Source organism: Rutidosis leptorrhynchoides, chromosome 9 (genome assembly GCF_046630445.1).
Source record: "Rutidosis leptorrhynchoides isolate AG116_Rl617_1_P2 chromosome 9, CSIRO_AGI_Rlap_v1, whole genome shotgun sequence".
In the NCBI taxonomy this organism is placed as follows: domain Eukaryota; kingdom Viridiplantae; phylum Streptophyta; class Magnoliopsida; order Asterales; family Asteraceae; genus Rutidosis; species Rutidosis leptorrhynchoides.
In genome coordinates this window covers 366,372,501-366,383,823 of record NC_092341.1, presented here as the reverse complement: position 1 = coordinate 366,383,823, position 11,323 = coordinate 366,372,501, and the positions used below count along the sequence as shown (strand labels likewise).

The 11,323-nt window shown below is 34.6% G+C and overlaps 2 protein-coding genes across 3 annotated transcripts; one reads left to right on the top strand and one right to left on the bottom strand.

Annotated features, from left to right (window-relative positions):
- Positions 1 to 559: 559 nt before the first annotated feature.
- Positions 560 to 5,204, top strand: LOC139865760 (squalene monooxygenase SE1-like). 2 transcript variants are annotated; one of them, XM_071853858.1, is made up of 8 exons: positions 560 to 846; positions 1,852 to 1,963; positions 2,067 to 2,241; positions 2,701 to 2,869; positions 2,952 to 3,170; positions 3,256 to 3,531; positions 4,341 to 4,619; positions 4,793 to 5,204. In XM_071853858.1, exons 1-8 carry the CDS (start codon positions 622 to 624, stop codon positions 4,904 to 4,906), a joined length of 1,569 nt encoding a protein of 522 aa, XP_071709959.1. In that variant the 5' UTR covers positions 560 to 621; the 3' UTR covers positions 4,907 to 5,204. The 2 variants fall into 2 exon arrangements, with proteins under 2 accessions (XP_071709959.1, XP_071709960.1); XM_071853859.1 differs by having other exon boundaries at positions 4,742 to 4,875.
- A 453-nt stretch (positions 5,205 to 5,657) lies between these two features.
- On the bottom strand, positions 5,658 to 10,785 carry LOC139866159 (uncharacterized). Its single transcript, XM_071854299.1, has 7 exons — positions 10,340 to 10,785; positions 9,849 to 9,890; positions 9,616 to 9,756; positions 8,863 to 9,107; positions 6,533 to 6,569; positions 6,372 to 6,429; positions 5,658 to 6,038 (listed from the first exon to the last, which is right to left on the bottom strand). Exons 1-7 carry the CDS (start codon positions 10,565 to 10,567, stop codon positions 5,962 to 5,964), a joined length of 828 nt encoding a protein of 275 aa, XP_071710400.1. The 5' UTR covers positions 10,568 to 10,785; the 3' UTR covers positions 5,658 to 5,961.
- Between the last annotated feature and the right edge of the window lie 538 nt (positions 10,786 to 11,323).

The window sequence follows — 11,323 nt, the reverse complement described above, 5'->3', positions numbered from 1 at the left end:
TTTATGAGATAATTTAGAACATATCTGTAAGTTTATGAGATAAAAGTGTAAATAGATCTAAAAATGTAAAAGTGGTGCGTGTTAAAACATCAACAATCTAAGACCCCTTGTATCGGTTGGGGAAGGAGGGCGCGGGTGATGAGGTGGCAGCAGGCGCTATCCCTCTTGATCCGTATTGAGGCGTTGCTGAACCAAAAAAAGGTGGCGTCCGTGGGGCTGCAACGGGGTAGGCAACGGTGTTGTTTACTTTTTTTTTAATTTTTTATTAATTTAAAAATATTATTTTATATCCCTTTTTAATACCTAACCCAATTATATTTTTACACATCATCACAATACTTCCAACCCACACCAAAAACCCACACCACCACTACTCCACAAAAACAACGCACACGTACTAGTCATCAAAAAAGTACAAAAAGCAACTCACGCCCCTGATCCACGCCCCGACCACTACAAATACTCTAATACTAGTAATTATAATTATTAATTTAATATAAGGCCCGGCACTATATATATGCAGACACGTTTATATTCTCGTTATCGCTAATCTCCACCGAGATCTAGCGAAGCAAAAAAAACCCACTTCTGACTGACTCGCCGGCGACATTGATCGGAGAAATGGCCGATCATATACTCATCGCTTACATTTTCGCATCTGTTATTGGATTTATATTATTATACGCATTCATCGTTCTGAAAAATGCTCGTAAAGTTTTTCCGGTAACTAACACGGCCAAAACAATCTCCATCGACGGTCATTGTAGATCCGAAGATAATGATGCTGACGTCATTATCGTTGGTGCTGGTGTGGCTGGTGCTGCTCTCGCTCATACTCTCGGCAAGGTATGATTTCCATAGTAGTATTATTCTTAATTTAGTATATATATGTCTATGTATGTATATAATTACATATATACAGCATATATTCATTTAATGGCTGAGCTTATCAAATTAATTTGAATTTGTACTGAATATCATCATATTATGTAAATCTGAGCTGATAGAAAAAATACATGCAAATTGGTGTATATGTGTGTATGATACTTATGTATTAAGGTGGAAATTAGGGCTTTGTTAGGTTAAATTATTTACTAACAGTGTCTATGTTTATGTTCTAACTGTTATTGATGATTATGTATATAACATAACACATTTGAATTTGTGTATGTCTATGTTTGTGTTGTTTTAACTTTTTTATAGAAGTTAAGATGTCAGTTGGTGTTATTTGTAGTTATAATATTTGATCAATTTTTAGCATTTTGTGTTGTGGAAGCAATTGTTTATTGTTTGGACTGTGAATTTAATAGCATATATGAATAGGCCAAGAAGTAAAGAAAAAAAAAAGCAGAATAATTATACTCTTATAGTTATAGGGATGAAAAAATATATTTTTTTTGGGAAGACTTCAAGTATATACAATAAAATAGTGGTCAAACAATGCTGTTAGGGAAAATTTAAATCAGTATCTGGAAACTTGGGTAGGCAGCAGGTACCAATTTGATACCGCATAAAAACGTCCAGTAGCACTTGCTGATGGACAATTCGTACCATGTATCGTTTGATTTGTTGTTCTCATGTTACTCGTTTTAGGATCCTTTCTATATTTGGCGACATTTTGTATCAAGAATATTGTAAAGTAGAAGTAGAGAAGATATATTCTTTGTTACAATATGGAAACAAGAAAATTTCCAGTAAATGCCAGCATTAACAACGAATGAAACGGTTTATGTGTATGTTTTATTGATTATGCATTTATGTGACTTGGTTAGCCATTTATGTTATCTTTAGGTTTTATGTTATGGTATGTCATTTAGTGAAAAACTTAGCTGGTAATGCTTTGGACTGTAGGATGGACGTAGGGTACGTGTAATCGAAAGGGATTTGACTGAGCCTGATAGAATTGTCGGTGAACTCTTACAACCAGGTGGTTATCTGAAACTGATGGAATTGGGGCTTGAAGGTGCGGAAACTATTGATCTTACAGTGTCCTTTTTTAGCATAATCTTTTACTGGTAGTATTTTTTGGATTATTCTTTATCTTTTTCTTCTTTTCATTACTACAGATTGTGTTGAAGATATCGATGCTCAAAAGGTTTTTGGATATGCCCTTTTCAAGGACGGAAAGAACACTCGCCTTTCTTATCCTTTAGAGAATTTTCATGCAGATGTGGCAGGAAGAAGCTTTCACAATGGTCGATTTATACAGAGGATGAGGGAGAAAGCATCCACACTTCCCAAGTATGTCTCGACCATTTACTTACGAATTAGCAAATATAGTTAACCTCATTTAACCGAAACAAGTCAATTTAGCAAATCGGTTAAACGGGTGAAAGTTGACCAAAGGAACAAGCCACTTACGACCCGCTTCATTGTTTTATCTAAGGATTTATCATTATTATAATATTGCTCTAGTAATCACCATTAACGCATCAAATATTTATATTTTCTATATACTTTCTTGAAATTGACAATAGAATGCTAGTGAGCCAGCCCAACATGACCTGGCACGTTTTGTCTTCCACAAAAAAAAATTGACTTTTTTCAACCTGAACTCTTTTTGACTAGTGGTGACGTTACCCAACCAACTCTGCCACCTGTACGTGCAATTTTTTAAGTACTTTAGATGCAATTGCTTAAAAAAATTTAAGTACTTTAGATGCAATTGTTTACAAATTTACCCCGTATGTACATATGCAGTGTTCAATTGGAGCAAGGAACAGTCTCATCACTTCTTGAAGAAAATGGTATTATCAAAGGTGTGATGTACAAAAGTAAAACTGGCGAAGTAATGAAAGCATATGCTCCTTTAACCATTGTATGTGATGGCTGCTTTTCAAATTTACGAGGCTCCCTATGCACTCCCCAGGTGAGGATAACTTCCAAGTTCCATAATATAGTTTGCTCATTTTGTAACTATAATAACTGATAAATGAATTTCTTATTTGTAGGTTGAGGTGCCCTCATGTTTTGTCGGTCTGATCTTGGAGAACTGCCAATTACCATACGAGAACCATGGTCATGTTGTTTTAGCAGACCCATCGCCCATCTTGTTCTACCGTATCAGTAGTACAGAAATTCGATGTCTGGTTGATGTACCTGGTCAAAAAGTACCCTCTGTTTCAAACGGTGATCTATCCAAGTATTTGAAGACAGTTGTTGCTCCTCAGGTATAAACATAACCTTCATTTTCTTTATACATTATTATCACATGAGTTGGCTATTATAATTTTTTTTTATCGTTTTCATATACAGATTCCTCCAGAATTGCAGGATGCATTTATAGCAACAGTTGATAAAGGAAACATGAGAACGATGCCTAATAGAAGCATGCCTGCTGCACCTCATCCAACACCAGGTGCTTTGTTAATGGGGGATGCATTTAACATGCGCCATCCTCTTACAGGTGGAGGAATGACTGTAGCTTTATCTGATATAGCTGTGTTACGAAATCTTCTTATGCCTTTACGTGATCTCAATGACTCGTATACTCTCTGCAAGTATCTAGAGTCATTTTATACTTTGCGTAAGGTTAGTTGCGTATGTTTCATTATACTTCAACTCTTATGTATGTAGTGTCATGAGGTGTCAATTTCGAATCGTTTATTTAGATAAAATTACACAAATCGTCCTTTAAGTTTATAAATTACACAATGATGTTCTGTGCACCTAATAATGTATCTACACATATTTTAGAATTTATAGATATTTTACTCATAGTTATATTGATTGTAACTATGGAAATAATACACCTGGTCCTTATTAGTCAAGGGTCGTTAGGCTAAAGGACAATCGGCTTAGTAAGTTTCAAAATAAAGAATGATTGGTGTAACCGTGTAAATGAAGTTCATAAAGGACTGCTAGTGAAATATAGGCCAAACTTAAAGGATGATTTGTGTAATTGTCTCATTTAGTTTTATATGGTTTGATTGGGATTTATTAGACCATAGTTTTGAACTTTTAAATTTTTTGAAACTAATCATGCATAAAAATCACACTAATCTTGGATCAAATGTGTTTTGTCTAATCTCATATTGACCAGCCCATTTTGACCATCTCCAACAATTTATGCGTTTTGTCCTGTCTGTCAAAGTCATTTGGCGGACCCATTTCTTTCTTTAATGTTTGATTAGGTTCTAAAAAGTTTCTGTTTACTTTTCCATATGAATGTAAACTTGAAAACCGTTGAAATTTTTTTGACGGTGTTATTTTCTTTCACTTTTGGTCCTATTTAAGGATGTCATTGCATTCTTGTTAACTTGTTTTAAGAAAAAAGAAGACCCATTTACTTGTTTTATGAATGGCCAACTCAAAATACAATTTCTATATTGATCTTGCAGCCAGTGGCATCCACAATTAACACATTAGCAGGAGCATTATACAAGGTTTTTAGCGCTTCACCTGATGAAGCAAGAGAAGAAATGCGAGAGGCATGCTTCGACTATTTAAGCCTTGGGGGTGTCTTTTCAAATGGACCCGTATCGTTGCTCTCCGGTTTGAACCCTCGACCCTTGACTTTGGTTGTACATTTCTTTGCAGTTGCAGTGTATGGTGTGGGTCGGTTGTTACTTCCTTTCCCCTCCCTTAAACGAATGTGGATTGGAGCCCGTTTGATCTCAGTGAGTATACTTTATTCAGTTTTTTTTTTTTTTTATTATTATTATTATTATTATTATTATTATTATTATTATCTATTACACTAATTAATACATTAATAATAATTAATTTTGTGCATCTCTAGCTGTTGGATAAACATATTGGGATATAAACACGGACCCTGGTTAAATTGCAGGGTGCTTCTGGAATTATATTTCCAATCATTAAGGCGGAAGGAGTTAGGCAGATGTTCTTCCCTGCAACAGTGCCTGCATATTACAGAGCTCCTCCTACTCCATCGACTGCTTGAAGCAATTACTCGTTAGGAGTAGAAGAAAACTGCAAATAGAAAAGAAAATATAAATCTAAACATAATCAAGGAAGATGAAGATGGTGGTGGAAGTCAACATGAGGATAAAGCTTTGAATTGTATGATAATGTTTATTACTGGTTGTAGTAACAGTAGTTGTAGTTCATATTCTTTGTTTCTATTGCTCTGGTTCATTGAGTTAGTCTTCGTTGGACTCTACTGCTTTTAGTTTTTATATATTCTTTATAATTATAAAATGTGTAGTTCAGTTGACTTTTTGTGGCACAAGTATTTGTTAGACCATATACATAAACTTTTCTTATAGAAACATCACCACACCTTTTTATGACAATCAAGGAAAAAAACATTGCTCAAAACAATTATACCGTTAAAATAACCGATAGTTCTTGTTTTATAATCTTGTATTACATATGCTTTCGAGTTTAAGATAAAGTGACAAGATTTATCTTACATATGTAAACGGGGGAGATATTTCTTGTTTAGGTTATTCAGTGACATTGCGTGTTTTCATTCAGATGTACGCAAGATGTACGCAAAAGATGCATTCAGATGTAAGCAGTTTAACTATTTGATACCATTTCCTTGTATCCAAAGATATGTTACTATACTGTCACATTGACAACTTTATGCACTATGATTCTTTAGTTATAATGGAGACAATTATGTACAAATTATAATCTTCTCAATGATTTTCAACATGATTCACGCTGCTTGAACACATATCATAATATTTATCGCAAGGAATTCTTTTATATAATCATGACAATAGTTAAATCAATGAAACCATAAAGTACAGATCCAGTAGCCCTTACAATTTAATTGTTTCGAGAATACACTGACAATAAAAATAAAACAATGCCAATATCGTATATGTAATTAACTAGTTAATCCTAATGCGGCAAATTTATTTTCCCAAAAAGAAAATAGTACTCCGTATAGAAATCATCTGGTAACTATATAAACAAAACTTTTGCAGGAACCCACATATACGGGGGTGTGTCTATTTTACACTCTCGAAATTACATTTACTCTAACTATTTCATGTTCTTTCTTTCAGTCTTTATGGCCTCGTAAGATGTCATAACCTCCTTGAACCTTGCTTCAGCAACTTCTGCAGAAATATGCAAATGTCAATTTTTATTTATAATCAGGTACATTGCTTCAATGATACCCAAAATTCGTATTCACTTGATTGGCTGAACATAAGAACATAATTAGGCTAAATGTGTACAAAACTGCATTTTCAGGTGATTATGTGGCAACAATAATTAAGAATCAGAATACGCAAGCTACAGAATGTGATGTTTGGATGTGTTTTTTCAGTTGAAGCAATCAACAAAGTATGAATCTTCTAATTAATAATTGATACTAGTTTGAAGCAATCAACTTATAGATAAAGTAACAATTTTATTAGTTTGAACTTTGAACAAAGTAAAGTGCTTACCTTTATTTTCTTGATTTTGATCAGGGTGAAATTGTTTTGCCTTGCTCCTGAATGCAGTCTGAATTAAAGAAAGTAACTCTTTCAAAATCTAACGCACAGGAATAAAAGTACCGCACAGGAATAAAAGTACGAATGTCACAGTGTAAGAGTTGATGGAATACCTTTATCTCATCATCTGTGTATGGCTTTGTCCTTGACCTATTTACAAGAAACTATAGATTTTCAGCCAAATAAACAAGATATTCATGTTCATGTATACAAACGTCCTCATAATGGTGTTAGGAGAATATAGAATTAACTCTTTAACATATTAAAAATAAACAAAGCAACGAAGCAACCGAAACAGCTTTGTCTCAATCAGTGTTGTAAATCTCCTTATTTCTTCCCGAGATCTTGTTTTTATAAGGCAACCGAGACGAGATGTCCATGCCCCGAGACTTCTCGGTCAACTGGGTCAAACTTGGTCAAAGCCACGATTTCTCGAATTTTCTTGTTCATTTCTCAAATATTCTCATAAGATCTTGTAATTTCTCAGATTTTCTCACTCATTTCTCGAATTTTTTTTGTAAAATCTAGTAACATTGTATATAAATATACATATATTTATTTATATATATAAATTTATACTAAAAACACTAAAAATTCAACGTCCGAGATCTCTCCGAGAATTTTCCGGGATGCCGAGATCTCCCAAAAAATGTCCAAACGAGATCTCCCCGAGATCCGAGTTCTCCAACCTTGGTCTCAATAGACCTCACTTGGTCTCCCCAGACACCTTCTAAACAAACAAAAACACCTCACCAAGGGCATCCGAACTGTCTCACCAAGGACGATCAAATGACCGAATTAGCCTCACAAGGGGCTACAACCAAACTCGTCTGGGACGACAAAATAACCAAACTTGCCCTATCGGGGGCATCCAAATAACCAAATTTGCCTCACGAGGGGCACCAAAATCGTCTCACAATGGACAACCACATAACCAAATTAGGGGCCACCAAACTCGCCTCTTTCATTACCCATGAATAGAATAGTTACCCTTGATTAATTTCATAATAATCAGAAACAACCAGGACCAAACCAAGTGGAGCAAATGTCAAAAAAACTTAACATTTCTTTGCATCATCCATAGTTGATTTAATATTAATAGTCAGAAACGAGAACCAAACAAAGCAGTTTAGAAATAAACTGACGCAACAAACTCAAAGATCCAGCAACAGTATTCAAGCAACCTAAACAGAAGCAGCCAATAAAACCTAACAGACAAATCTGATTCGAAATCAAAGTATCCAAACGGACCAATACACACCAGGGTACCAAATGATCTGACCGGAAAAAACAGCGAAATATGGTGTTACGTCTGCCCTCGCGCGCCGGTGTGTGGGCGCGAACGGTGGTGCTAAGCGGCCTGTGTGGTGGCGTGAGTGGTCTGAAGTTCAATTTACTCTTAGGGTTTGCAATTCGAGGCCGTCTGAGTCAATTGGCGATGGGGGTGAGACTCATAATCACTCAAAGTGGGTGATTTCTAATAACAGCCGTACAGCAAAACGTACAACTCCAAATTTAAAAAATAAATCACTGAATGGTCAGATTGGACTAGCTCACACCGGAGAACTAGTAGGATTTTCACGAATTACAGATTAATAAAATCTGAAGCCTTAACTCGGATAATCTCGCTAGATATGCACTCTCCAGGGTGCCGTTTTCTCACTTTTACACTCTCCTGGGTGTAATTTCTAAGAACAACTACTCATGTACTCATAGGGTATATTCATAAGTAAACAACTCTATAACCAAGCTCTGATACCATGTAATCGGAAACTGAAATCGAAAACCAAAAATACGAACAAAATCTTGAAGGTAGAAGGTTTTCCCTACGGGCTACTCAAGAGGGCGAGTAATTTGACCCCATACTCAGATGTACACAACCCAGCAGGATTAGCGGGATTACTCCTATGGCTGTTTCCAACCCATCCCTGGCCACCACTAAATATTCGTTCTAGACAGAATTCGAAGCTGAGACCTCTTGCAAGGAAATCTGGACCCCAACCACTGGCTATGATTAACAAAGTATCTACTATGATTAACAGCCAAACATTCGAAGGAATACATTTTTCTACTTTGTATTACTTGCTTGTTCTACGCTACAAAATGAGTATATATAAATACTAGGATGACAGATGAAAGGCCATAAGCTATATCTAGAACTCTCTACTCTCTAGTATTAATACCCGTAAATACAACTTAACACTCAAAAAATGCATTCTGACAATATTCATATTTGACACATTCTTTTTTGGAAAAAAGGGTTTCAGGTCAACCACACCGAACCTAACCCATACAGAGTTACCTCTTAATCCATGATAATAAATGCTAACTATAGAGTATCAACAAAATTATGAAGTACAGATCTTCTTGTTATTCCATCTTTACAAAAGAGAAAGAAAATAAAAAACAAAAAACAAGCAAAACGACTACAAATAAGTTATACCTGCTGAGGCCCAAGATTGCATAGTGATGAGACAACGAATAATTAACAGGGGACCGCGGAGGTTCCCTATAATTATAATTACTTCGGTTTCCTTGTGATGTATTGGTCTTCCAATACCAATCGTCCCTTTGAAAATCTTGATGATATCCACCTCCTCCTCCATTATTTTCCCTCCAACTTTCGTACCCCCTTTTGTACTTATTTTTCTCCCTATTGAACACACTTTGCATTCGCCTTATACGCTCCTACATAATTAAAAAGAAAAAAAATTAATTTATCAACATGAATCATCACAAATCCATCATGGTGCAACGTACTGTACCTCTATGACCTATATCAACATAGTTTTTCCACACATTTTCTTGTAGTGAAGTAATTAAATAACCACTGATATAATATCCGTTGTGAAGTAGCTCTTTAAAGTCTAAATAGGGATTGCTTATGCATTTTCCTAAACAATTCCATTATTTGTGTTTTAGAATGAAGACTAATCTAATCTAATTAAGTTAAATTAACTCCCCCAGGTCACATATGTCATCCATTTCTTTTTCACAAATATAACCTTGTAGGTCATTTTATCAATCGATTAGTAAACAACCAGCATTTGCAGAGCAATTTCACATCGTATTAGCTTTACATAAATACAGTATCGGTAATCCTGGTTATTTAATATCAAATACTCAAATTCATATTGCACATACAAATACTACCGAATGAAGTAAAACGATAAAGACAATGTAAATAGAAACGCACCACTCTCTCCATTTCTTCTTCATACTCCTCCTGCATGCGACGGTTATATCTTTTCCAAGACTCCTCTTGAAAACTCGATCTGAAAGATCGACCACTCGTGCCTTTCCATGACCCCTGTGACTTGTTAACCTTGTGCATCATCTTTATAAAACCATAGTCAATATATTGACCCCAAATCAACAAACATCATTATATCATTTTATAAAAAACATCATAAATATAAACATGACTACCTGAGAAAAAAACCCATCAGCCATCTGTCTCATATGTCCAACCTATCAATTAGTTTGAAAATAACCCAATCAGCCATCAACCCCAGATATATAACAATTTGCTTAACAATCCACTAACCTTTGTTAAGCAATCATGCACATCTACATATGAATATATATATATATATATATATATATATATATATATATATATATATATATATATATATATATATATATATATATATATATATATATATATTCACATTACTTATCATTATAATTTTCAACAAGCTTACATAATTTTTCATTACCAATATCGTTTTTGGCATCCCAATTTTTACACTCTAACAAACCCAACTTCTAAATACAACCAAAACATGTACTTGCACAATTGCACCCCACCAAACCCTAAAAGCTAATTAAAATGCAGAAAACCTAAAAATAAACACAAAAGCTGAAAGCTACATCACCAAATTAATCCAATTAAAGGTAAAAAGAAGCAAACTTACAGCAAGAGTAGTAGCAGTAGCTCCAATTAGTCCAAAAATTAAGATTCCCCAAATCCCCAATTCTTCATCTTTCTCCTTTTTATTCTGAAGATGTTGATGATGACTGTAATTGGGTGATGGTGGTGGTATGTTTTGATGATGTCTTCTTCTTACATATTCCCAATTGGTTTTACTTTTACCTTTATCGACATCATCTTTATTAGTTTTGTTCTTAATTTCTTCAGACATATGCAGAGATTTGAGTATTCAAAAATTCAAGAAATTGAAGTCTGGAACCCTAGAATCATTAGTAGTATTTGTAAGTTGTTAAACTAGTAATAGTTATAAGATACACCCAGTAACGATTGCAGGGTAATGAATTTTCTAGGGTTTTTTTTTCCGGTGATCAAAACTCAAAAATCTTTTAAATAGATTTGTGTTTCAGAGACCGAGTTGGTGTTGGAATCCCCTTCGCAGGCTTTTTGAGAGATAGCTCGTTTCAGGACTAATCAATTATTCAGCGCCACATCAGCACCTCCATATCACTTTTTTTTCAAGACTAAATCTGAACTAAACACTTCCAACAATGACATATCTCCTCAAATAAATTGAGACCCACTTAAATTATTTAATTAAAGATATTACAAGCTTTAATGCTCATGATACAAGCAATATATACGTCCAGCAGTCCTCAAATATGTTGTAAAGGCGGAAGAGCTGGGCTAGACCCCTGGACTAGAGCTGGGCTAAATGGTGCCACCAGTGTCCTCCTGAACTAAAACTTGGGCGGAGCCTGGCACTCTTATAAGAAAAAAAACTTCTTTAAAAATAAATATGTAATATTTATTTATATTTTTATGTATATAAATTTTAATTTAACTTTTTTTTTTAGCGAAAAGGGGGCATATCATGTATAATGAAACAGTTCGAGCAACATACAAAGCATAAAGACTTGAGAAACCAATGATGAAAAGTTACAATACTGAAGTAAAACTAAACAAAATT

Excerpts from the sequence above, each read along its gene's own strand:
- LOC139865760 (XM_071853858.1), top strand. The coding sequence starts at position 622 with ATGGCCGATCATATACTCATCGCTTACATTTTCGCATCTGTTATTGGA. Across the intron at positions 847-1,851 it reads TCGCTCATACTCTCGGCAAG|GATGGACGTAGGGTACGTGT; the intron begins GTATGATTTCCA and ends TTTGGACTGTAG. Across the intron at positions 3,171-3,255 it reads AGACAGTTGTTGCTCCTCAG|ATTCCTCCAGAATTGCAGGA; the intron begins GTATAAACATAA and ends TTTCATATACAG.
- LOC139866159 (XM_071854299.1), bottom strand. The coding sequence starts at position 10,567 with ATGTCTGAAGAAATTAAGAACAAAACTAATAAAGATGATGTCGATAAA. Across the intron at positions 9,757-9,848 it reads CTGATGGGTTTTTTTCTCAG|ATGATGCACAAGGTTAACAA; the intron begins GTAGTCATGTTT and ends GGTTTTATAAAG. Across the intron at positions 6,430-6,532 it reads ACACAGATGATGAGATAAAG|ACTGCATTCAGGAGCAAGGC; the intron begins GTATTCCATCAA and ends TCTTTAATTCAG.